General features: G+C 38.9%; 1 protein-coding gene across 3 annotated transcripts in view; it reads right to left on the bottom strand.

Annotated features, from left to right (window-relative positions):
* The window catches only part of TPP2 (tripeptidyl peptidase 2), a 114,838-nt gene that overhangs the window by 76,856 nt on the left and 10,215 nt on the right, over positions 1-27,767 (bottom strand). For all 3 annotated transcript variants that reach the window (XR_012786901.1, XM_075563451.1, XM_075563452.1), the window contains exons 2-8: positions 26,149-26,277; positions 14,713-14,808; positions 14,220-14,324; positions 9,675-9,799; positions 7,321-7,484; positions 3,339-3,493; positions 2,300-2,376 (exon numbers count right to left, since the gene is read on the bottom strand). Coding sequence is in view for 2 of the 3 variants with exons in the window: in XM_075563451.1 (XP_075419566.1) it covers positions 2,300-2,376; positions 3,339-3,493; positions 7,321-7,484; positions 9,675-9,799; positions 14,220-14,324; positions 14,713-14,808; positions 26,149-26,277 (851 nt within the window). In the remaining variant the exon portion in view is untranslated. The remainder of the gene's footprint in view (positions 1-2,299; positions 2,377-3,338; positions 3,494-7,320; positions 7,485-9,674; positions 9,800-14,219; positions 14,325-14,712; positions 14,809-26,148; positions 26,278-27,767) is intronic.

The following is a 27,767-nucleotide window of genomic DNA, read 5'->3' on the forward strand; positions in this document are numbered from 1 at the left end:
CAGCAATTCAAAACCACCAACCGCTTCATGACAGAAAGGTAAGGTTTTCTACTCCCGTACAGAGTTAAGGCTCAGAAACCCACAGGAGCATTCTACCCGTCTGTAGGATTACCACTGAGTTGACATGGACTCAATGGCACGGAGCTGTATAATAAGGTATAAGGTGGCAAAGGGCCAGCCCAAAGTCACCCATGTGCACATCTGAGGAAGAAAGGCGGGCAATGAAAAGATGACCCCAAGAGTGGTGAATAAGAAGGAGATGCATTAGGTAGATTAGATGAGATCATGAAAGAGAAGGGGCAAGATTTCACTAAAATATGAAATGACTACATTTTATAAAGGCAATGATTGCTTACAAAAAGCCACTGACATTTGATTAGAAATATGAAGAGCCTCACTATCAGACAGCGTGCACTGGAAAGCAGACCTAATATAGATATAGCTAGGTTAAAATTCAAAACCTTACTATTTGTTCTGCCCTTTGACCCATTTTAAATTTGTTCTAGCTTTTATTTTGTTGTGTTATCTTTTCAACTGAGGTTTTTCTATGCTTTATTTTACTATTGAGGTTTATTTTTTTCTTTTTGCTATTATGTGTTTCTGTACCTGAAATCTAGAATAGGTAAGGATGGAGAGAGTCTAACTGGATAAAAAGTCTAATAGTTTCTTGGGGTTATGGGAGGAGAGTTTAGGGGTACTTGGGGAGCTAATAATGAGTACAAGAAAGAAGAAAACTTTCTATAATTTAAGTGATGACTGCACACTTTTTAATATGTTCAAACTATTGAAGAATATGGTATGTTAATTATTTGTCAATACAACTGTTAAAACATTTTTAATCTAAAAAATCTGTTACTATGTCATAAATAATAGAGATGCAAACTCTTTTACTAGACAATAAAAAACAAAAAAATTTAGTACCAATTTCCTGAGAAAATCAATTACTTGGTAACAGCAAACCACATGATTTTGGTTGGCAAAATTTCCACAATGATAGGACTTTATATATATATGAGTAACATGGTGGTGAGAATGACAAAGAGTGATCGAAAGTAAGAAAAAATTCTAAGTAATTTAATACTTTTATTAAAAGTAAGATATTCTAATAATTTCAAATATTATTATGAGAAAGAAAAAAAAGTAGGTAACGCAACGTTGCAGCCCTGGCATGCTGTAATGGAGAACTTGCTTGGCTCCACACCGAAGGGGTGGCAATCCAACTCCTCCAAAAGGTTCTTCAGAGAAAAGGCTGGTTATCTACTTCTGAAACTTCAGCCCGTGGAGACCCTGTGGAGCACAGGTCTACTCTGACAAACACGGGTCTGCTGAAATTGGAACGACTCTGTGGCAACTAGGGGTGTAATGAACATAGGGCACAAGACTCATGATACCGGATTGGCAGCAAAAACCACTGAAGACATGAAGAGGAACGTTATGAAAAAGGGGAGAGGCCAGATTGGAATGGACTGAGAATACACAGAAAGTGTAATAGTGAAACATACATAAATTTTGTTGAAAAAGTGAGTACAAAATTCCCGTTTTTTGTTGCTTTTTAAAAATATAGATGTTAAAAAAATATGTTTACATTTGGGGAAAAAAGTAGGGTTAGGTTGGGTAGTAGGCAAGTAAGGGATGTCCCTTCTAAGCACTGTCATTGTCTCTGGAGAAGGAAGAGGTTAAGGTATCAGTTGAACTAAAAAATGGGAAGAAGGCTAAAAGATCTGAGAAGAGAAAAAAAAAGTATAAAACGTTCAGGTAAGAGTGTATGGGGACATGACCAAAAGACAACGCTGTGTGAAAAACTTGAAACTGTAGTTATAAATTTAAAGGGACACGGAATGTTGAAGGGGACAACGCTTTTGTCAGAGATGTGCACCTGAAGACGAGTTTGGGATATTTATGGAATAAGTAAGTGAAATGATGGGCTTTCATATCAAAACTGCTTAGCAAGGAAGTGGGGACTTAGTGGGGCTGAGAGGAAACATCAATAATAATAATAATAAGAAGAAACAGGGGCTCTGTAAACTGGAAGTCTCAGAAGAATTAACAGAATAAATGCTGCAGAAAAAAAGACAACAACGTTTGGGACAGAAATAAAAACATCTAAATTGAGATTTTTCAGCACAGTCCAATTATTAGCATTGACAACATCAGCAATGTGACCGTCCAATAGGGGCCCAGCATCCGGGAGACTCCATTTTCATTTATTTTGACGATATTCTTTTTGCAGTGCGATATGCAACAGCTCAGCAAACGCAGTATTTTCATTTGGTAACGTTCTATGGTTAAGAACACTCACCCAGAATTTGGCCAATGCGTCGCTTCACCATAGCTGTAGTTGACTAGGTCGCACTTACGATTTATAGCTTCTATCATCTATTAAGAAGATTAAGAATCTAGTTGAGATAGCAATTTTTATTTTACAGATTAGCCACAAAATCAAGACATGCAATCCTACGGCTTAAACAACCAGTCATATTCTAATTCAAAATGGATAAACACTTCTATACGTGGTGACGACCTTAGTAGATGGTAGTGGAGACAAGGTAGCATACAAAGTACTCAAGAAAAAATAAAATTAGCATTTCAAGAACAGAATGAGGAAAAAGAAGCACAGATGAAAAATTTTTCTGGATTCCAAACCCAGTAGCGTCAAAGTAAAATCAAAATCCCTAGGTAAAAGTGGGAGTATAAAATACTAGTTGAGATTTTAAGGTTCTCTCAGACGATGGAGTCAAGTTTGCAAAGAGGCTTTTTGCTATTGTTGGTTTGTTAAGTATCTCCAAGTTGCTTGCTACTAGGGAATTTACTACCCCCTCAAAACACCCCACTGCCACTGAGTCCATTTCAACCCAGTTACTCTGTACTGGAGGCGTTTAATCATTCCAGGCGCAGAAAGCCTCATCTGTTTCCATCGAAGTGGCTGGCCGAAGCTGAACGGCTGAACCTGCGGTTAGCAGCCCAGTGCATAGCCCATTCTGTTGTCGGGGCTCCAGGAAAGTGGTCAGGAGACAGTAAGTTATTTACATAAAAATTTAGCCAAAAACCTTATCCTAATGATTTTGATCACACTCTCCCCCTCATGGTTGAAGGTCACTTTGTCCTTTCTCATCTTTCTTCATGGTCTTATTTACCTAAGTGTATTTCTTCTTGGTCTTTGATACCTTCCTATTAAAATTTAAAATCAACTAATAATAAGCATTTTCCATTTCAAAAATAAAATCCTATACACTGAATATTGTACAGTGTGTTCTTGGTAAGCCAGGAACATTTTATATGCCTAAAATGATCTAAAATCATGAATCATTCACCTGAATTGACAACTGAGAAATACTCACAGCTCTGATGAGGCCGGTGCCTGTTTCCATGGTACTCAGTCTTGTGTCGCCAATCTTGATGGAAAGAATCTGAGCACCAGGAGCCACACCATTCCGCTCCGGCTCTTCCGGGAAATGGCCAGCAGCTATACTAGCCACATGTGTCCCATGAGCTCCTGGAGATAAAAAATGGGAGCCGGGAAGAAGATGAAAGCATCCGCAGGTACTCAGTTTCAACCCTTCAATTCAATCTATGTAATACTAATCAAGATGAGACGGACCGGCTTAGCTCTCACAATCATTTAAAGAATCAACTGCAAGCTCCATTCTGGTACTCGCTGTCTTCTCACTTCACAGTACCATTTAGAGCAGGGCTTCTCCACCTTCCTCATGCTGCGACCCTTTCATACAGCGCCTCATGTGGTGGTGACCCTCAACCATACAATTATTTTTGTTGTAACTTCATAACTGTCATTTGGCAACTGTTATGAATTGGGCGATCCCTGTGAAAGGGTCGTTTGGCCCCCAAAGGGGTCATGACCCACAGGATGAGAACCACTGATTTAGACAGTGACCTCCAAGTGCTTGTGTGCCTTTCGGTACATTATGACAGTGAACAATATCAGAAACCACAACTGTCTTTAATTCAAGGCACTTATAAAACTGTAAGGCAAAGTGTATATGTACTCTCAGTGATACAAGACATAATGGCCAAAACGATCTCCTGCACTGTACAAAATCTGCAGGGATGAACCTGAAAGCAACTGAGTCATGATTCACAGCAAAGGCAGAGTGATCGATGACGGAGGTAACATGCACTATCCATGGGCTGAGGTGAGGCTGTTCTTTTCAATTTATGGGCACAATCAACTGGATAGCCAAATGGAAAATAATTGTCTTGATTTTTATTTAATACTCCCTAACAAAACAAAATTAATCTAGGATTGCTGATATAAATGTGCATGGAAAAATGTTTCCAAAAGACAAAATAAAAGCACTTCATGTCCTTGAAACAGGCAAAGATTTAAAAAATAGGACATAACAAAACAATAATTATAAGCAAAAATATTGAGAGTAAAAACCACATTAAAATTAGGAACAGGTATTTACTGAGACAATATTAAGAAAATAAAAATCCAAATCACAAAGGCAAGTAATTGAAACTCATATAACTGACAAAGAATTTATCCCAGAAAGTATCAAAAAAATCTGTGAAAAAATTCCTTGATCTTTTAATTACACTTTTCCATGACCTTTTAGAAGACCCTAGTATATAAATGATCTTTCAAATACAAAAGGAAAGGGAACTCAAAAGAAAAATGGGGTCACCTGGGAAGTGCAAACAAAAGCCACATGAGAGAACTACACACAATTTCCAGAATGGCTCAAATTTTAAAGGCTGACTGACAATAGCACATGGTCATGAGCAACACACACTCATAACTGACAATCTGGACAGCTGAACACAGGGCCATCATATAACCAAGCAATTCCCCTCTGACAGATGTGCCTCCCAAAATATATGCACATATTTACTAAAAAAAAACTATACAAAAATGGTCATTGCTGCAAAAATTGGAAAAAAAACAACAAAAGAACCAAAGATGCATCCATAATCCATGGGTACCTGGTATATTCAAAGAATGAACTATTACACAGTAATAAATATGAACTAATTTTAAATACAAGATGGATTTCACAAAAAGAAAATTGACTTAAATAAATCACACACAAAGGGATGTATATGTGTTCCTATTTACGCGAGTTGAAAATCTTATTAGGTTTAACCATATGAAACTGATAAAATTTGACCAATTTTGTCACACACAAAAAAGCAATAGCATAGAGTTCAAACAAATGAGGCAAAAGCTATCAGGATCCTGGTTATTTGGGGGAGGAGGGAGCTTAGTAGAATAATGATTAGGAAATGGATTAAGTGTTTAGGAATATTTTATATCTTGAGCTGAGTAGTTACACACAGTTTACTTTGTGGCAATTCAGGGTGTGCACATTTGTCATTTTTTATACTTCTTAAATATGTTATACATCTGTACAATTAAAACGTGCACCACCACCACAACCCCAAAATAAAAAACGTACACATGCATGTGTACACATATACACCCCAAAACCTCCATAGGCTTTTATTTTTAGGAAAAGGGGTTTTAAAGATACAAGCAGAACTATCCCACTATAATGAGAAAGACAACAGAAGTCCAGTGATAAATGACACCTGAATTCAACCCTAATGTCTGGGTGCCAATAGGTGCTGTAGGAATAGTGAGACAGGTGAAATCTTTTTTTTTCCCACATGAAATCTTTAGTAGGGCCTGCTGCGGTGCTTGGAGCTCACTGCGTCATGTAAGAAACATAGGCCCCTGGTGCCAAGTCTTCCTTTGTAAACATTCACCACGACCCAAAAGTAAAACTTGGACTTTCATGTGACCCTCTCTCATGCCCAGGATAAATGTGCCACCACTACACGCAGTGGGAAGTGTGAATAGTGGAATGTAGCCATGACACGGAGCAGCTAGGATTATCATACAGTGCTGGGGCAGGGGGTGTAAAACGGTCCAGATACACTAAAATGGGCAGCTTCATTTTTAAAAGGGAGATCAGCAACCTGCCACATTGTGTCAATTCTCCCAGACATCTGCCCTAAGGAAATAAAAATGCATCTACACATAAGAACTCCCACGGTAATATAAAAATACTAATGTTCACTGATCAATGAACAAAAAGAGTCTATCTTACAGTGGACACTCATGACAGAATACTAATTTAGCAATAAGGAAAAAAATGATTTAGAACATAGATGAATCTTGAAACTCTGATGATTTGAAGCCAAACCAAAAAAATTAAAATACATACATAATAGAAATACAAAATTCTAGAGAACACAAACTGATCCAGGTCGGTAAGCAGCAGACTCTTGGTAATCGAGGAATGGGGAGAGGGCTAGGTGATAAATGCCAGCAAACCTTTGAAGGTGGTGACATGTTCACCATGATCTTGGTCGTGGTATCACAGGTGTATGCACATCAAGACGTACCAAACTGTGTGTACACTTGTACAGTTTGCTGTCCTTCGTATACCCCAACAAAGCCGAAGGGGGAAGGCTTGCAGAGGGCAGAGGGAATCCCCCACTCTCCTTTCTCTCAACAGTGTCAGTGTCCTAAAATGAGGGCAGAGCTTCTCCCCATCCCAGTGTTCACCTTTTACTGCACAAACAGGTTTAATTGTGTGAAGTTGCCCAGTCTGTTTTCACTATTCGTCAACACTGTATAGTATTGTTTGGGATGCTTTAAAATTTTACGTATACATATTATATAGTTTTTTATTAAAATTTGTATTTGAGATTTATGTATAAGGTACAATGTAAATGTATTCATTGTGACTAAAATAGATCATTCCCACAGTATAAATAACACACTAAAAATAATCAATTCCTTTGTTGGTGGGTAATTAGGTAGTTTACAATTTTTGGAAGTGAAGATCACGTAGTACCTTTTAACTGACACTGTGCTCATTTCTTAAGAATGAATATTGGGGGCTAAAGTTACTTGTTACTCATAAGATTGTATTCATGGATTTTCGGCTGCAGGGCTATGGTTGTATTCTTAGGAAGGAGCCTATCTGGTTACGACAAAACTCACCGCCTTGACTCCAAGACCTAGTCCTTTCATCAGAACCCCACATTAAATCCTTTAAACGTGTGCATTTAACTATCAGGATTTATCATCCTACAAGTACTTACGAAGCCATTGCGATATTGAAGTTAAAGCACCCAGATACAAACCAAGAGGGGAATGGCTTGAACCACTTACTGCTGATGGGAGAAAGGTAGGGCAATGTTTCTGCAGCTTTAGTCATGGAAACCACATAGGGCAGGTTCTAGTCAGTCCTAGAAGATGACCACGAGTCAGACTGACTCCATGGCAGCGAGTTTGTTTGGTACCACCTTTGGAATTTATCTTTAATTAGCAAATCTGAAACAGTATACCTCCACTGGTCACAATGGAAAGCAGGTTTCCGTCATCATATATGTTGACGGAGTAATTCAACATCTCAGCTGTGCCAAAGGACCCATACTCTTGGGCCTCTTTGTAGTTTCTCAATACAGTAGAATTACTCAAGTCCTCGCCTTCATTTGAATCAATGCAGGCTCTGTTAATTGAAAATAAATAGTTAAGTATCAAAATTTACAAATTTTCTTAGGTTCTAAAGTTCACCTCGTTTCTCAATTTTCTTAGTTTACTTCTATCACAATGAAAATAATAACTGCCCAGTCTGATTGCTTTACTTCATAAAGTCATCAGTTTAAGTATTAAGTGAGATTGCTTGCAAGGCCCACGTACTTCAGTGAAACCACACAAAGGCCTTTGGAAACACTGTCCACACAATCCTAGATGGAAAACCATCTGATCAATTAAGCAACTACAAACAACAGCTTGGCTTTACTTCCTGCTTGTTCTTTTAGTATTTATTTTTCAACAATTTACCCAGTCTCCCTAAAACTAGGGAAGACTGCATCAAAGCGTGGTCCCATAGGAACACTTCCAACTTCATGCAAGCGTTCCGCTTGCCCCCGAACCATTTAACACACAGTACTTCTACGATTCCTATGAGGATCCCTGTCTGCTCTCTTTTCTCATTTTGACTTTTTAATTTTTTAAATATATTCCAAATACTTCAGTAGATGGATTAAAAGTAAATTTAACGATATAAGAAAGCAAACATGAAATGCACATCTTTCAAAGTAAGGGTCAATATTATGTTTTAGCTGGTAGGCCTTTGTACATTTTTTAAATAAAAAGAATTTGGTTCTATTAAATTGAAAATATTAATCAAAATTGCTAATATTAATTTGATAAAAGTCTGTTAATTTTTGTGGTTGTTATACTAGTATAGCAAAGGCACTTCCCATCGACATGGATGTTAGGCTTTCAGGCTCTGTGACTTGTTGGTAGCAGATCACCCAACCTGTCCTCTGAGGCACCTCTGGGAAGGTTCCAACCATTAACCCTTGATTATTCGTTGGGTGCTTAACCATTTGTGCCACACCATGCAGAGACAAACTCCAAATTTGAAAGAAGGATTCCTAAAATAATCCGTTTAAAACAATTTTACGTATACCCCAATGTGAGCCCAAAATGATTTATGCAATTTCAAAAACCAGACATGCAAACACAGCAAGGTATAGAAAACTGAACACTGATGGAAAAACCAGGCACAGAAAAAAAATAGCACATTAACTGGAATCAGGATTGAAGCCTGTAAGTAAGAAGTGTGTTAGCAAATCTCCCAAATTTGAAAAAGGGAGAAGCCCATTTGGCTCTAACAATGTATATTATCAGCTGAATCATATAGGTACATCTGTTTAATATGCTCACTTCTCCATTTCCACTGACTTTTCATCTAAGTCAGAGGTTCCCAAACCTATCTGGCCTACCACCCTCTTTCAGAAAAAAATCTACTTCGCAAACGCCCCAGATGAAAACATTTGTACAATAGCCCACGATGCCTGCAGGGTAAAGTGTAAGGAACTTGCTTTCCTTCAGATGGTTCCAGCCCCCACCGGGGGGTGGAAGTGCTCACTTTCGGAAACACTGATCTAGGTCATTAGCCTCTCCTCCCTGGGTGATGGTGGCCCTATCGACCGACAGCCCCACTTTGCCTTCACACTGTAGCAGTAGTGATTTCCAGTCTGACCATCCCTAACCCTTGCTTAGAACCTTCAAAGACTTTCCCTGACGCAGCATAAAGTTCAAACTTCATTAAGAAAGTCCCTCATCACAGCAACTCAGTTGACCTCCTTTCACCCTCCTCCACCCATTATGCATTTTCTATACAGGGTCACATGAAACTTGGTTAGTTCGTGCATGTTCTCTGAATATTGTCCTACTTCCAACACCCCACCCCTTTTCTCTCCTTCACGTCTTAACTTGACATTTCTGGAAAAATCTTTCTTGACGCTAGCTTGATCTGAATGTTTTAAACACACAGATTCCGTAGCTTCTAGAGTATATACCTGGTGCAAAGACTGTACTCAACAAAAACTTGTAAATGATGAAAGAATAAATGAGTCAACCTCTTTAATAATATTCTCATAGCAAGTACAAAGACACACTTCACAGGCCAGTTTCTTATAACTTACACACTTATAAGTCACTACTATTGAAGTGACTCCACGGTATAAGCATAAATTACTTCCGACTTCACTAACTCTAGAGAGGGTCAAGACAATGTGGCCTAAGGTTATAACTTTCTGAAGGTCTAGTTTGACTCTCCTAGAGTTTGCCTCAGAGTAGATAAATTTTTGTAATGCTGAAGCTCCATAAAAAACACAAAGTTTACCTCCAGGTTTCGCCATCATTCCATACCAAGCAGTCATAGACAGGGCCAGGGTCACTAAATTTTTTTTCAAAAGAATTTAGTAATTCCACTTGACTTTGTAGCTCTTCTTTAATGAGCTTATTTGCCTAGTAAATCAGAAAATACATTATTAGTAGTACATCTTGGTTCTTGAAAAGATAAATTACATATAAAGATACAATGTGACCCAGTGATCATTTTACCATGGGGGGAAAAATACAAGACATTTTTGTATCTATGTAATTCATAGTTCAATTTAATGGAAAATATAAATTGTATCTTTTAAAAACATTTTCTTTACTCCCTCTCATTCAGGGACTGGGCTCCATGTAACTTTGAAAAGACACTGCAGTATGTTGGAGACATCATTTGGTGAGGACATGTGGCCACAGACTTATAATCTGAAGTATAGTTATCTTCTGGTCAAGAACCATATTTAGAAGTGATGTCATATAGTTTATTGTGTTAAAAAGAGCTATTGTACTTAGCTACTAACACTATAAGCTATTGTTTTATCGGCTAATGAGAAACAAGCATGCACTAGTTCAATGGCAAATTGATTCGACTAGGAGTCCACCTTCTAGGTGAAATCACAATATCATCAATACTGTGTCAAATGTGAAACTGATTTCATGTTAAAATGTTCTTATTTACCCTTATTCCCACGACTCTAGAGCAAATCCAATACAAGTGTTGGCGATGCATCAAAGAAAAGGATCCTGAAAATACGAGTGGGAATTACAAAGCAATTGGGAAGAGGCGATCATCAAGTCATCAGGTATCAAAGAAGTGTTAGGCTACAGTCTGATCAATGACAAACACTTTTGAAGGAAAAAGTGAGAACTTTTTTGACCCACAGCACAACGGGGAACAACACTGGAGACACATGGTGGGAATTGTGCCTGCCCTGACCCCACCACACAAGGTGAGATGCTGGGGGAATCCAACAGAGCAGCAAGAGGAGCAGAGCAAAGAAGTCCCCAGGGAACACCAAAAATAGACTGTGGGGTCAGGGCATGGCACCCCATCAAACTCGATTGGAAAACACTTGCAAAGGACAACAAATAGACCTTGAACTATTTGTAGGCTTTTTTTTTTGTTGCTGCCTTTTTGTTGTTGTTGTTGCAGCTATTGTTTTATTTTCTATTGTTGCTTTGTTGTGTTTGGTCTTGTATTTGTGTATATTGTTGCTGCGTGTCTATCTGGATGGGATAGGTGGGATAAACAAGCTGCAAGAGTAAACAACAGGGTGACAGCTTCAGGGGAACAAGGGAGTGGGGAGGAAGTGGGTGTTAACAAACCCAGGGACAATGGAACAAGTGACTGAAAATCAATGGCGAGGAGGGTGCAGGAAGACTGGTAGGGCTTAACCAAGGGCAATGTAACTGAGAGGAATTGTTGAAACCCAAATGAAGGTTGAACATGATAGTGGGACAAGATGAAAGTAAAAGGAAATAGAGGAAAGAACTAGGAGGCAAAGGGCATTTGGAGAGATCTAGATATAGGCATGTACATATGTAAATATATTTATATATGATGATGGAGAAACAGACCTATCTACATATATTTATAGATTTAGTATTAAGGAAGCAGATGGACATTGAGCCTCTACTCAAGTCTTCCCTCAATGCAAGAACACTTTGTTTTAATAATCCAGCACTCTGAGATGCTCATCTTCCCGAACAAGATCACTGAAGACAAAGGGGGTGCTTAAGCAAATGTGGTGAAAAAAGCTGATGGTGCCCCAGCTATCAAAAGATACAGTCTCTGGGATCTTAAAGGCTTGAAGATAAACAAGTGGCCATCTATCTGAGAACGAACAAAGCCAACATGGAAGAACCACACCAGTCTGTGTGATCATGAGGTATCGATGACATCAGGTATTAGGCATCAAAGACCCAGAGCAAAAAATCATAATGTGAATGAGGGAGGGGGGAATGCTGAGTGGAAGCCCAAAGCCAAACTGTAAGCAATTGGACATCTCCTTACAGAAGGGTCCTGAGGAGAAGACGGGCCGGTCAGTTATAGTATAGCACCTACGAATCCTCTGGCTTTTTAATGCTTCCTCCACCCCACATCATGACCCTAATTCTACCTTACAAATCTGGCTAGACCAGAGCATAGACATGGGTACACATAAGAGCTGAAAACACAGGGAATATAGGATAGCTAAACTCCTTGGGACCAATATTGAGAGTGGCCTCTCCAGGAGGGTAAGGAGAAGGTCAGAATGGCCTACCTATAACCTTCTCCCAAAGGAGTAGACAACAGACAAGAGGGTAAAGGGAGACATTGGACAGTGAAGACATGAAAAAATAATAATAATTTGTAAATTATCAAGAGTTCATGAGGGAAGGAGGGGGGGAAAGAGGAGTTGATATAACGGGTTCAAGTAGAAAGAATATGCTTTGAAAATGATGATGGCAACATATGTACAAATGTGCTTGAGACAATAGATGTATGTATGGATTGTGATAAGAGTTGTACGAGCTCCCAATAAAATGACTTAAAAAAAGAAAGAAAAACATCTCTAAGGATGTAGAAATAGATCTATGTGCATATATTTATAGGTTTAGTATTAAGGTAGCAGATGGACATTGGGCCTCCACCCAAGTACTCCGTCAATGCAAGAATACTTTGTTCAATTAAATTGGCATTCTATGATGCTCACCTTCCCGACACAATTGCTGAAGACAAAGCGGGTGCATAAGCAAATGTGTGAAGAAAGCTGATGGAGCCCAACAGTGTCTGGGGTCTTAAAAACTTTAAGGTAAATAAGCAATCATCTAGCTCAGAAGCAACAAAGCCCACACGGAAGAAGCACATCAGCCTGTGTGATCACAAGGTGTTGAAGGGATCATTTATCAGGCATCAAAGAACAAAAAGTCATATCACTGTGTGCTCACCTGCCCGATATGATTGCTGAAGACAAATGGGTGCATAAGCAAATGTGATGAAGAAAGCTGATGGTGCCCGGCTATCAAAAGATAATGTCTGGGGTCTTAAAGGCTTGAAGGTAAACAAGTGGCCATGTAGCTCAGAAGCAACAAAGCCTACATGGAAGAAGCACACCAGTCTGTGCGATCATGAGGTGTCGAAGGGATCAGGTATCAGGCATCATCAGAACAAAAAATCTTATCATTGTGAATGAGGGGGAGTGCATATTGGGGACCCAAAGCCCATCTGTAGGCAATTGCATATCCCCTTACGTAAGGGTCACAGGGAAGAGACGAGCTAGTCAGGGTGCAGTGTAGCAACAATGAAACATACGACTTTCCTCTAGTTCCTAAATGCTTCCTCCTCACCCCACTATCATGATCCCAATTCTACCTTGCAAATTTGGCTAGACCAGAGGATGTACACTGGTACAGATAGGAAGTGGAAACACAGGGAATCGAGGGTGAATAATCCTGCTTCAGGACCAGTGGTGAGAATGGCGATTGTGGGAGGGTAGAGGGAGGATGGGGTGGAAAGGGGGAACCAATTACAAAGATCTACATATAGCCTTCTCCCCTGGGGACGGACAACAGAAACGTGGGTGAAGGGAGACGTCGGACAGTGTAAGATATGACAAAATAATAATTTATAAATTATCAAGGGTTCATGAGAGAGGGGAGCAGGGAGGGAGGGCGGAAATGATACCAGGGGCTTAAGTGGAGGGCAAATGTTTTGAGAATGATGAGGGCAATGAATGTACAAATGTGCTTTATACAATTGATGTATGTATGGATTGTGATAAGAGTTGTATCAGTTCCTAATAAAATGATTGAAAAAAACAAACCTCTAAATGTAATGTATTTTAATGCTCATTTAAAGAAAAACCTGTGATTCTATGAGTTATAACTATTTTTGTATATAATATGTTTATCAATGGTGTTCTTATATCATGATAATCATACTTTCTAAGAATGTGTGGGGATCCTCCTGAAGAAAAAAGTATACATAGTGATAATTCTATTTTATAAAATTCAAAATAGGCAAAATCACTCTCTGGCATTAGAAGTCAGGATAGTCGCTGCCTCTGAGGAGGAGGAAAGGAATCATTAGGAAGAAGCTCAGGACAGATTTCTGGGGTGGTATTGATTGTATTTTTAAGAAAATAACATGTGCATTACGAGAGAGCTCCAAAATGTTTATGGGAAAATTCCGTTAATTAATCTGATTTTTCCATGAACTTTCTGAAGTTCTCTTGTACTTTTTCCCCCTTTTGAACACAACATAGCATCTTGACAATACTATCTTGGGGGAAAGCCGTGGTAGGATAAAAATGTATAAAGCATGTGCTATGTGTGTGTGAAAATAGGGTGCATATGAGTATTCACTAACTAAATACAGTTTATGTACATTTAGGTATGTACATTACACGTGAATTGAAGTTTTAGAAAAAGTGATAACCAGATATGTAAGCTAACATTTGTATAATTGGTAAAGAAAAAATTAACCCATTAATTTTTTTAAACGATGAAAAATCAGAATCTTAACTCTCTCAGAACTCTACGGTAAAGACATAAAACAATTAGCACCAACTTGAGAAGGGTTACTGTTGGCAACATCAAACTCTTCCTGTTTTCTACAGGCTTCGGCAAGGGCCACTCTGTGAACAGGGTCCCATATTTTTTCTTTCCGTTCTTTCTGCAAAGACAGAAAAGTTATCTTATAATTAGCCTAAGCAAATATTGAGACAAGTCTACACAGTTATTAATAAGTGTAAGTATCCATTAGCTGTGATACTACACAATTTTCAGAGAAAGGTAAAAGCAAAATTATCATATAATTAATTATTAACATGGATTAGTTACTGAACTGCATCGAAGTTTGATAAGAACAAGTTGACCAAGGCATAATAAAAATGTATTTTTACATATTAAGACTTAACTGGTCAGCACTAGGCAACAACTCTTTCCAATTTCAATCAATACAGAATTATGAGCTTTCGTCCAAGTCAGAACCAACTCAGCATCACCCCACAACAGGAATATCATCGAAGCTGTAAAAAAGGCACTGGAAAGTTGTCCATTACCTGCATCCTTTCCCTGAGAGCCTTTGGATAGAAGTCATAGCCATTTTTTATGCCAATATGGTATTTTCCAGAGGGATTTGTCCAACTTGCAGGAATCTATAAGAGCAAAAAAAGTAAGTCTTTCTTCACTGAATGTTTTGCATCCCAATGACAGACTACTGAGAAAAGTACCAGATAAACTCAAGTATAAGCCAACCCAAGTTTCATCCAAGGCACCTAATTTTATCACCAAAACTGCATTAAAAATGTGCTGAAAAATTCAGCTTACACATGAGTATATACGGTATTTCACATCTACCCCAGTGGCTCAAATTGGATGAGCAGGATCATATTCTCACTGCGCACGTGTCAATTCTGACTCACACTAGCCCTACAGAACGTGGAAGAACTGTCCATGTGGGTTTCAGAGACTGTCAATCTTTACAGAAGCAGAAAGCACTCTCTTTCTCCCCATTAGGGGCTGATGGTTTTGAAATGCTGGCCTCTGGCAAGCAGCCTAAAGCTTGGCCCACAGCTGCAATTTGAGTATTCCAAATAATCACTGCCCATCTCTTTGGCCTCTATGTTCACATCCTTAAATAAGATGGCTTGACTAGCACACCTTTGTTTATAGAATGCTTTGTAGTTTATAAGTGCTTTCAACATTTGCTACCTCATTAAACCACAAACATTTTAAGGAGAGTCCTTTGCTTCCCCTTACCACCTAACTGGGTCTACCAATTTGGGGAGAAAGGAAATAATTTACAGACTCTCTTTATACTTAAATTTTCTAATAAGAAAAGTAACTTAATTGGTTTCCTATATAATAAAACAGGGACAGTGTTTAGTTACTAAATAAAGCTCCTGAATTGCTAAAGAAAAATATTCTATAAAAGTTCATATAAATCTTATAAATGCATGATCTTATAAGTGTCAAAACATTTGTAAAAAGATGGAATTTAAAGATAATGAAAATATTCTATGAACTTTTAAGACTCCTTGAATAGGCTGTTCAACTAACTCAAAGTGCTTCAAAATGACACCTAAAGCTTTCATCATCATCATCACCATATATTATATGTAATTGATAAACAATTAAATAATAAGCAATCAACATATTCATATTAATTATATATTTATACAATTGATGTTTATTATACATATATATTTATTATAATAACAATATAAATATGTACAGCCTTTTTACAAATGGAGAAATAAAAAGGAATCAAAGTGTTTGCCAAAACACCCAGAGAGATTTAAATTCAGAACCCAATTCTATAACGGAAACAATAAAATGCTGTGTATATGAAGTCAACGAAGAGTTAGATGACCCTACTTCTCCATCTGTAATAATAAGAAAAAATATAATCTCTCTATTTAATTAGTCCTGCAGATGATAAAATACATTGTGTATTAACCAACCAACATGAACAAGATCACTCAAGAAAATGTGAATATGTATATTCCTTACAAATGCAGGATCCAAGATCATAAAAACTGCTTTTAAATGTGTAGGGATTGAAAGGTTGAACTATCCTCAGAGCCGGTCAACTCCCTAGTCCTCACTCATGGTATCTTTTAACTAACTCCCTCTCACATCCTTCACAAAATTACGGCCAACGCAGAAAACTCAGATAAAGTAACTGTCCACAAATGTTCCCAGGGCTTTTGTGAGTATGGCATTGAAAAGCCTATGCCTCATTTTTCATTTCTGAATCAATTAAATATCTGGAGTGTGTAAAATTTCAAGTATCCGGTGAAAATAAGCACATTTTAAAATGTGAATACCTTCCTTTAGAAAATAAAGATGAACTTGGTTTAACTTATTGTAAGAATCCATAATATAACAGCAACAGGAAACTATGGCAACCACAGAAAGATTCAGTTGCCACCAGCAGGCAAACTCATAAATGATTTAATCAGAGATGGATGTTCTACTAAACTATTGGCAATTTATCGGTACAAAGATTACAAAACTATGGACTATGTCCAAGGAATAAATAGCATAATTGAAAAGTAAACAGGTGTTAGGACATAATTATCCCAATTAGTTAATATATGTAATAAAAATAGCTAAAAGACGATTTATATTTAATCATAAGGCCAAAAATCTGCAGGATCCATGAAACCAGATCCTTTCTAAGTCACTCCCATATATTTTCCGTGGGAGTCCTGGTGCGGCAGTGGTTGTTAAGTTGGGCTATGATCCCCACAGTTGGCAGCTCAAAACCAGCAGCAGCTACTCAGGAAAACCAGGGGGCTTTCTACTCCCTTAAACAGTTACCGTCTCAGAAATCCACAGGGGGTCATTATGAGTTAGCACTGACTAGATGACAGTGAGCTTGTTCTTTTAACAAATATTTTTACCTTACAGTGAAGGTACACTAGTTATAAAAATTACCATAAAAGCTTTAGGAAAGAGAAGTTATAGTTAAGGTTATATTATCTTTAACAAGATTATAGTAAGCTTAATATAGGTGAGACAATTATGGTACATGTATCTTATGTACATAGTTAAGTATTCTATAGTATCTTTAAGGAGCCCTGTTAGTTTCTGTTGCGGTGGCTGCGAACTACAAGGTCAGTAGCTTGAAGCCACCAGCTATTCTGTGGTTACCTTCTAAGAAGCCCTAGTGGTACTGCCCTGTTGCAGTAGTGGTTGCAGCGTTGGGCTGCTAACTATGAGGTCAGCAGTTCAAAACCAGCAGCTGCTCTGCAGGAGATGAGCCTTTGACTTCAATAGAGTTGTCGTTTCTGAATTCCACGGGGGCAGTTGTGTCCTCTCTACAGGGTCGTCATGAGTCAGAACTGGCTCGGTGCTGTAAGTTAGCTTTGCTTTGGTGGGACTGTCAAGTGATCATGGCACTGCTAAGCACAGGGTAGATGATTTGCATCCACGAGCTACTCTGTGGGATGAAGTTGACGCTTTCTGCTTCCGTAAAAATTTGGTCTCAGAAACCCTCGGATTTTGACCATTTAAAGTTGCTATTTTTAAAATGGTTTTCATTACATAGAAACTTATTCTAGTAAGTCAGATTTTCCTGATAAAGTGAAATATCTTTAATTACTTCATAATGATATCTCATTTCCCTGGCTCCAAGAGTAGATGCCTTACAGGAGGGACATTTTTCTTTATGAGGCAAACATGATCATCGATGCAACATTACCATGCAGCGAAATCTCTGTGTCCCACCCACCCCTGACACACACCACCACCCACCCCAGTTGTAAAGACTGACAGTCTCAGAAACCTTAGGAAGTGAGTCAAGGTGGGATAGTGGTTTGGGTTTTGTTTACATCATTGACAGCTTCATGATACTGCTGGCGTAAAAAGCACCGTATTTTGATTGGCAATCACGATATTTAAATACTGTGCGCTAAGCCTATCAGAGTTAAGATGTGTGGATTTATGTTTAATTTTTTAAAAGTAAGATTAAATTTTGACTTTTAAAAAAAGGCTTTAGGCTGCATTTGATAAGGGGAAAACAAGCAGCACGGAGCTCCCTTCCACAACAGCTTAAAATTGCAACAACAAAAACACATACTCAAAAGGACAAAGAAACCAGACTGAAGTCAAAAACCACATTTTATTGGAGTAACTATGTAATTTTCATATAAGGGGCTTCAAAATTGTATGGGGAATGAAATTAAAAGATAATGGAACTTTTCTGTGAACTTTTTGAAGTACCCTCCTAAATGGCATAGGGACAACCAGGTTTTTAATATAGATAAATCAAAACTAAGTTCACTGCTGAGCGATGCTATCTCATAGCGATCCTATAGGAGAAGGTGGACCTGCCCCGGTGAGATTCTGAGACTGTCACTCTTCACAGGCGTGGAAAGCCCTGTCTTTCTCCAGAGGAATGGCTGGCGGTTTTGAACTGCTGTCATAGTTTGCAGTCCGAAGCGTAACCACTATGCCATAAGGACTTCTAATGTAGATAAAATTAAATAGTTATCCTATTTTAAACTAAACATAAAATCATTTTCAAGTGAATTTTAGGAAAAATATAAAGATCAAACCATCAAATTTAAAAGAAAAAGTTTATAGAATATCTGTATGATCTTGTGAATAGGAGGGAATTCACAGTGACAAAAAGCATAATGGAAAGGACAAAATTGATACTCAGAAACATTAGAATTGAGAACTTCTAGTCATAAAGGCTATATCAAAAATGAAAATGCATGATTAGAATGAGAAAAGATATCTACAACACATATTACATGTTAAGACTACTCTTATTACAGAATACAGAATTCTAATACAGACAACTCTTTGGAGAAAACAGACAAATTTAACAGGATTTTGACAAAGTTATGAAGTTCACAAATTTCACAAAGTTAGAAGTTGGTGGCATAGTGTGTTAACTTTGGTCTGCTAACCAAAACATGAGCAGTTCACAACCACCAGCCCCTTCATGGGAGAAAGGTGAGGCTTTCTGCTCCTGTAAAAGCTGCAGTCTTGGAAACGCACAGAGCAAGTCTAACCTCTCTTATGAGGTCACTAAAATTCAGAATCAACTTGATGAATTGAGTTTTTGGTCACAAAGATAAAATCTAAATGATTAAATGTGTTAATGTAGTACAACTGTTAAAAGCTAAATACCACTGTGCATTTTAGTACAAACTCTTTGAAGCAGCCTCTCTCATTGCCGTTGATTCCAAATCATAGCAGCCCCAGAGAACAGGGATGAACTGCTCCTGTGTTTCCAAGTCCTGGTGGCAAAGTGGTTCTGCACTGGGCTGCTAACTGCAAGGTCAGCATCTGGAACCCAGCAGCTGCTCCAAAGGCTTAAGATGAGGCTTTCTACTCTGAGTTCAGGCTCGGAGAAGCACAGGAGCAGGTCTACCCTGACCTGTAGAGTCACTAAGAGTCGGCACCCACTGGATAGAAGAGAGGTTTGTTTTTGATCCCTTTGTAAGTTTTATGGGAGTAGAACACCTCATCTTTCTCCCAAGGAGCTGCTGGTGGTTTCAGGTGCTGACCTTGTGGTTAACAACCCAACTCGCACCACTTCACTAGGGCTCCTGAAGTAGTCTACTATTGCCTCCAAAGCTTCAGATTCATGGTCCAGCAGTCCTCCTCCAGTTTACAACTCCTGGACCTATCTGTACACACATGCACAGTACATGTACACATATGAATGTTCTCCGAAGAACTGCTGTTAATTGTCCTAAACTGGAAACAATTCACTGGCCCATTAGCAATGGAATGGAGCAAGCCTGGTATATACACAATGTGACAAACTATACAGAAATGAAAATACACAAATCGTTGATGAATCTCAGGGAGCTCACAGACTCCAAGAGAAAGACAAAGTTCAAAAAAAGAAGAAGCAATAATCAGTACACTTTATGTATCCAGATAGAGATGATAAAACTAAAAAGGAAAGCAAAGAAATGATTCTCACAAGAGGCACTGTAGCTTTGTGATCCGGGAGCAAAGGGGGCCTGGCAATATTCCTTGGTCTGTGTGGTGGCTATACCTGTGTTTACGTTAATTAGTCATTAAATTATGGAACTGTGTTGTAGTATGCACTTTATGATTGTATTTCTTTAAGAAAACATTTTCCACTTCCATTCCTTCTACTGTTCATAGGAGTACCACAAGACTGACTACTGGTTTCAATAAGACTGAAGATTATCGCCTTTACAGAAGAGATGCCTCATGTGTTCAAAGTACCTCACAACTAGTTGACCTAAAAGCAGGGGGATAGTAATAACACAATAATCATGACCAGCTTTTGTAAAATTTTGAAAAGGTATAAATAGAATACAGACATTAAACTTATTTTCATATGGCTAAATCCAAGAAATTAGAAAACTTTACTGGGTTGCTTTCCAAAAATTGTATACTATAGGATACAACCAGTCCAACTGACTAATGGTCTACCTTCACCAACCTTGAGACCAGAAGAACTAGACCTTGTGTGGTTACCATTGCTGACTGCACAGGAAGAGATCACGGCAGAAGGTGGAATTTATATGTATGTGTATACACACACACACACACACACACACACCAGCTATCCTGGTCTGCTAGGAAACAGTGCCACCCTCAATCCATCCCCTGCAGCTCCACTTTCAGCCCAACAAAAGACAGGCTTGTTAAGTGAACAATAGCACCAGGGAGGTAATTCTTCCTGTAATAACTACCCATTCAGATCAAATAGCAGCATTTGACCAGGAATAAAGCTTGGGAGGCAAGAAAGAAGAGGCAGGACAAAGGAAATCATAAACACAGGGGGGAGGTGGAAAGTGTTGTTATACTGTCGGGACTGAAATCAGTGTCAGAAATCACAATGTGGATGACATAAATCGCAATGTGTATGACTTATTGAAGGTACAACCAATTTGCTCTGCAAAATAAACTTTCACTCAAATCACAGTTAAAAGCTTTAAAAATGCAATTGACTTTTTAAACTATAATGGAACTTAAAATTCTGAGCACTTGGTTTGTGAAAGCTATGGTTTGCTGTAGGAGCCCTAAATCCATTTTGAGTTTCCTCACAGATTCAGCGTCCACTTGAGAGTTCTTTCTGCCCACCAACCACCAGCAAGGTGAGAAGCTTTGCTGCAACTCCGCAGGGCCAGCTCCATGAGGACAATCTCTCCTCAGGATCTTATTTAGATAGGTCTTTGCTGCCGGGAACTATGGTTGAGTCAATCCCCGGCAATCCCCAAAACTTCAAAACTCAGCAACAGCACATGCACCCCAATCAGGGGCCCTTGCCCCTTTTTGTAGTCCCCGTGACTTGCGATGAATTAATCAGCTGCCAATCATGATTCTGTGCCAATTTCCTTGTTTACACGTCCTATTTAAGTAACCTCATAGCACCTTTGGACTCACTATGGCCTCATGGTGATGGTCTCCCTTTCAAATGGATGATTTTTCTTTGCCTTGGTCCTGTTTAAGATTCAATAAAGACATCTACATAAAACAAATGAATTTGGAGTCTCTTTTTCCCCTAAAAAAATGAATTCACGACTCCGGATAGAGCAAGATATGACAAAATAACGATGTATAAATTACCAAGGGCACATGAGGGAGGGGGAAAGGGGAGGGAGTGGAAAAACAAAAGAGGACCTGATGCAAGGGGCTTAAGTGGAGAGCAAATGCTTTGAGAATGATTGGGGCAGGGAATGTATGGATGTGCTTTATACAATTGATGTATGTATATGTATGGATTGTGATAAGAGTTGTATGAGTCCCTAATAAAATGTAAAAAAAGAAAAAAGATGAATTCACAGTAAAATTTTAAATTTAAATTAAAAAGATGTCTTCAAAAACTTTGTGGAAAAGTAATTTTTCAGTTCCACTTTTCCATGAACATTAAGAAGCCCTCTTGTGTGTATATAATATGAAATTCTATCTCTGTGCACCAATCCTACTGTGCACCAGTGTATGTGATTTATCTACAACATGATATTATAACTATTTTAAAAGAAATGACTATACGCCAACATTTAGAAGTAATGTGTAATGCATTACTTGGTGAACCAACATCTGCCAAGTGTTACTAAAAATCCATTAATAGTGAAAGACAGTCCAGCTGATTTTAATGTAGTAAAAGTATAAAAAAAAGTATTGATGAAACTAGCATTTGTCAAGGTTGGGTGTTGTATCAAAGAAGTGTGTGCAGTTACGTGGAATGATATTAAATTGTTTTTCTCCTTCACTCAAAAATATCCCTTGAAGTCATCTTACGTTAGACTGCCTGCCTGAGCATTATGCTATTTTAACAGCAGTCTATGTGGGGTCAAATTTGCAATACTTATTTGAAAGATTAGATAGAGACCTATGGGGTAATGAGTTTGTTTAATGAGAGAGGGTGCAAATGATTGTACAGTTGGAAGAATATAATCAGGATCACTAAATTATGCACAGAGAAAATATGTTTTACTATGTATGCAGTCAACAAAATAAGATTAGAAAAATCGTCCCTACTCCAAAAGAGAGAGAGAAAAAACTACAGAGGAAGTGAGACTACTATCTGAGCTGGTTCTAAATCTGTCTGAAGGAGGCTTGGTGGTACAGGTAGTAAGCATTCAGCTGCTAATGGAAAAGCCAATCACTTGAACCCTGCCACTCCGCATGAGAAAGATGTGTCAGTCTGCTTCTGGAAAGATTAGTCTGAGAGAGCTAACAGGCAGATCTACTCTGTCCTACAGGGTCACTATGAGTCAAAATCCACATAAGGGTAATGGATTTGCAATTTTATTTATTTGGTTTAAGTATGTTTCAGAATGTAAGCATAGAGCTGTTTATGTGAAGATTAGTATATCAAACCCACCAGACACTCAAAATGGGAGTTTAAGCTATATGCTCCTGTAAAGATTTATACCCCCAGAAACCCTATGTAGAGAGTGCAGTGAGCTGAATTTGATTGGAAAACAGTGGTTTATTGGGTGTTTGGGCCAACATGGCTCCCATAGGAACATGTGGGCGCAGTTTAGCCTATCAATCAGGTCACAGCTTGATTGGAGGGCAACCAAGATAAATGGCTCTCTGAAGCCGGCCTCTTCCTTTCTCCCTGGTGATCAGTCCAGTGCATTGTAGTGGATCACATGGGATCCACCATGGGATTGTGTCACCATGCCGTGCATCACTACACCTTGACGCTCTCTCACAACCTGCTTTGCTACGTTGCTGCACTACTGGACTCTGCTGTCCCTCAGCAGCTCATCTTCCTGCTGTTACCACCCTGCCTCACAGTGTGTGCTGCCTGCAGCAAGCTCGTACCTCCCACCAGCCACGCCACAGTCTGCTTCCTTAACCTTGGACCAGTCGCTCACCCGCTCAGTTGCAAGGACCTTTAGCATATTAACTGCCCCACAAAATATAGTTGTACTGAGCCTTCTATACTGCTGTATAGACGAATTAGCTGTTGTATTCCTTCTCACTATATAAACACACATACGCACACACAATCTTAAGAGTCCTGGTTTGTTTCTCTAGAGAACCCGGCCTACACAAGTGGGTTTGTATTTTAGTAGGTTTTGGGGGTGGGGGATAGGTGGGTGGGAGGGGTTGTAAGAGTGTCTAGTTTCCCAGCGGACCATACTCACAAAGATTTCAAGTTTCTCTCTGAAACATACGTAATCACACTGACTGCAAGACAGGCAATAATTTAGAATGAATCAGCTGTTAAGGACAAAACAAACGTAATTTTCCTGAAGATCACAATCATTTTTAAAAGCACAGGAAAAAGGAAGCAGTCTTTAATGGTAGGCTGAACTCTAATACGACCAATGACCCAAGTCTTTGCACAGCCCTGTCTCCTTGATTATAGGTAGGGCTTAGGTATATGATGGAATATCATTTAAGCAGGTATGTTATGTTACACAGCAGACACTTACTCAGTTGATATTGAGCTAATCAAAACAGGCTTGTCCCTGCTTCCAAACCAAACTCCCTGCTGTGTGAGGTGCCTTTGCAACTCAGAGAGGCAGGGCAGACTGCCCCTGTGGGTATCCAAGATACTAATTCCTCATGGCAGTCGAAAGCCTCTCTCTTCCTCAGAACTGCCATTGGTGACCCATACTCACTACGATGTCACCAGGGCTCAATTGCAAACCTGACCTAATCAGATAATAAGTCTTTCAAAATTAGGGTTTGATCAGTGCTTGAGGGCATAGATTTTCTGACTCATCTTAAAGAAGCCATCTGCCATGAGTTCTATAACTACAAAATTATAGTTCTATAGCTACAAAGTCATAGAAGCCTGCAAAATGGCTTCTTAACTAGACAAGACTATAACCCTGGCCAACACTGTGATTATAGTTTTATGATCATGAGCAGAAGACCCAGCTAAGCTGTGCCTGGGTACCAGACCCAGACAAACAATGAAGTAATATGTTTACTGGTTTAAACTACTAAATTTATGGTAATTTTTATACAGCACAGAAAACTTAATATTAAACCTAAATTAATCTTATCCAGAAGACATTGACAAAAACAAAGTTTATATAGTTAAAGCCAAGGAGTAATTAAGTATCGTTCTTTCTGAGAAATACAAATAACTACACTTTTATAAAACAAACAATTCTATTTATTGGCTTAAAGGATAAGATTGTTGAATTCAAGTCACATTTGTGCTATCCTCTAAAAGAAGAACCTATTAACTGTCTTCTGCTATTTTATCATCTTTGTTCCCTTATTATTTGCTTACTACCAAGGGCATGGAATAAGATACATAACCAGGGACTTAAAAGTACATAGCGATTATAGTCTCAATATTTCTACATGTCCAAGTACACCAAACAGATGAAGGCAAAATCTATCATTTGAGCATAGTCCCCAATTTTGTATTTAAAAGAAAAAAAATGGCAACCACATTTAATACCATGAGGGTAGGGGAGAGATGGAGTAGAAGGGAAACCAATTATAAGGATCAATGTATAACACCCACCCACCCCTGCCAAAGGGGACGAACAGCTACATGGGTGAAGGGAGACAGTGGATGGTGGTGTAAGATATGAAAATAATAATAATTTATCAAGGGTTCTTGAGGGTGGGAGGGAAAAAAGAGGAGCTGATAGCAAGGGCTCAAGTAGAAAGAAAATGTTTTGGAAATGATGATGGCAACAAATGTACAAATGCGCCTGATACAATGGATGGATGGACTGTTCTAAGAGCTGTTAAGAACTCCCAATAAAATGATTTATATAAAAAAGAAAAAGAAAGAAAATCCTAGTAAAAAACTCTGAGTTCCTCATCAATAAAGTAAATAACGGCGTCTTCTAAAAGAGTTGCTAGAACTTCAACCACTCTTGTGAAGTCCCTTCCCCATAAGTGTAGGCTAGACTTATCAACCACTTTTAATGAGTATAATAATACAGAAGCAACAGGATGTCACTTTGCTGACTGCCTTCTAGAAAAAAGCCCTAACTTCCAGGGGCTGAAGTGGAGAGCAAATGCTTTGAGAATGATGACGGCAATGAATGTACAGATGTGCTTTACACAATTGATGTATGTATGGAATGTGATAAGAGTTGGATGAGCCTCTAAAAAAATGATTGGGGGGAAAAAAAGCCCTAACTTACATCTTGGGCACTCACCCTGAAACCAGGCAGCTACTGTGCTGTACTGCACCCCTGTGGAAAGGCCGATGAGGCAAGAGGTCTGCAACAAGCACTTGCATAAGTGTAGACGTGATGTCCCTTCTCCCCCCAAGGTGAGTCGACGGAGCAAACAGCAGCCCTGAGCAATGATTTAATAAAAGACCTTCACCTGAGGTGCCCACTGAACTCAGTCGCATGCAGAGTCCAAATCACAAAAAAGGTAATATAATACATGTTTGTTGTGTTAAACCACAAGTTGTAGGGCAATTTGTTATGTAGCCGTAGGCTACCTCTTTATCACCCTACCACCAAATTTAAGGCGAAAACAGTAGATGCTTTCACTCACAGCACAAGAAAGAATGGCATCATCATTAAGACAGAATCGCTAACCTTAAGCACTCTCCCGGAAAGACCACTGATTTCGCCATCTCTGGGCTCCACTACAGTGGAAGTGTTCACATCCCCACTTCCTGTCGTATCAATGATGTCAAGGAGTTTGGGCTTTCCATCCGTTGTAACCTGAAAATGAAGAGATAATTATGTGAATGAGAGTTTATTTTTTTACCCTTACAAAAGCAATACTAACCCATGTATGGGCTACAGACATGGCAACAACAAGGAGGCGGTTTCATGGGGTCACATCCATGACCTGACACGTACATGAGTCAGAACTTACTCAACAGCACCAAACAGCCACTTACGTACTCATGTGGTTGTCAGTTGCCCATGAATCGGTTGCCTATGAAACGGTTCCGATTCTTGGTGACCCCGCATGTACAGAGCAGAACTGCTCCACAGGGTTCTCAAGAATGTGATCTTTGGAAAGCAGATCACCAGACGTTTCTTCCAAGGCACTTCTGGGTGGGTTTGAACTGCCGACTTTTCAACTAGTAGTCAAGTGTTAATTTAATGTTGGAAATATCAGAATCCTTCAAGTAATTTAATAAATTTGTTTGAAAAATATTTACCATAGACCACACCTTTTAGGTATTTAGGATACAGCAGTTACCACATAAAAATCCCAATATTACATTACATTTCACCGGTATGACCTTACAATGATAAAGAATTAATAAGTATTTTATATAAGCAAAACATGTAAGATTCAGACAGTGATAATTACTGTGGAGAAAACTTTAAGTATAGAGAGAAGACAAATTACATAGGGCTCGTCAAAATGGTTTCACTGGCTAAGTTAACATTTGAACAAAAAGCCTGAAGTCTAAAACTTTAGGGAAAAAACGTTTCACAGAACTTAATTGGGTGTTCTGCCAGCACAAATCCAAAACTCAAACTTAACACGTTCCCTTCACACCGGTTTCTCTCCAAGACTGATAATCAGACACCATCACAACCTCAGCAAGCTCAAACCAGAAACATAAAAGCCTCTTTCTGCTTCTTTACTGTAGCTTACTCCTTACATCAAACCTGTCAGCACACCACGCTGAACTTTCCCAACAAAACCCATCCAAATGCATCTTCTTGAATCCTCCAATCCCTGACCATCTGCTTTTGAAGTTCGTATCAACACCGAATGCTTCTCCCAGCTTTTGGTCTTGGCTTCCACCAAATTAATCTTATTTTGCACACGGGTAAGTCAGAAAGTATTGCTACCAGGATTCTAGTTCACACACACACAAAGACACACACACACAGACAGACAGACAGGTGTATTACAAACAAAACGTGTTGCGACATGTCTCTGCAATCAGTGGATGGCGACAGACAATCTCACTCAGTAGTACACTCACCTTCCAAAAAGAGATACTAACAAAAATGTCGAATGACACTCTGCTAACTCAAAGAGGTTATTGTTCCATCCGTCTTTAAGCAAGATCAAAGCTTATGACAATTTCATGGAATGAATGATCAGCACCAAGTCCTGGATTTACCAAAACGATCGGGAAAGGTCCAATCAAAACCGTAGCTTCCAAGGGGATCTGCCAGGTCAGTTCAATTCAAGGCAGAGAAGTCAGCTCAGGAGGGTAAGGAGCGGCTTATTAGGGACT

This window comes from Tenrec ecaudatus, chromosome 11 (genome assembly GCF_050624435.1).
Source record: "Tenrec ecaudatus isolate mTenEca1 chromosome 11, mTenEca1.hap1, whole genome shotgun sequence".
In the NCBI taxonomy this organism is placed as follows: Eukaryota; Metazoa; Chordata; class Mammalia; order Afrosoricida; family Tenrecidae; genus Tenrec; species Tenrec ecaudatus.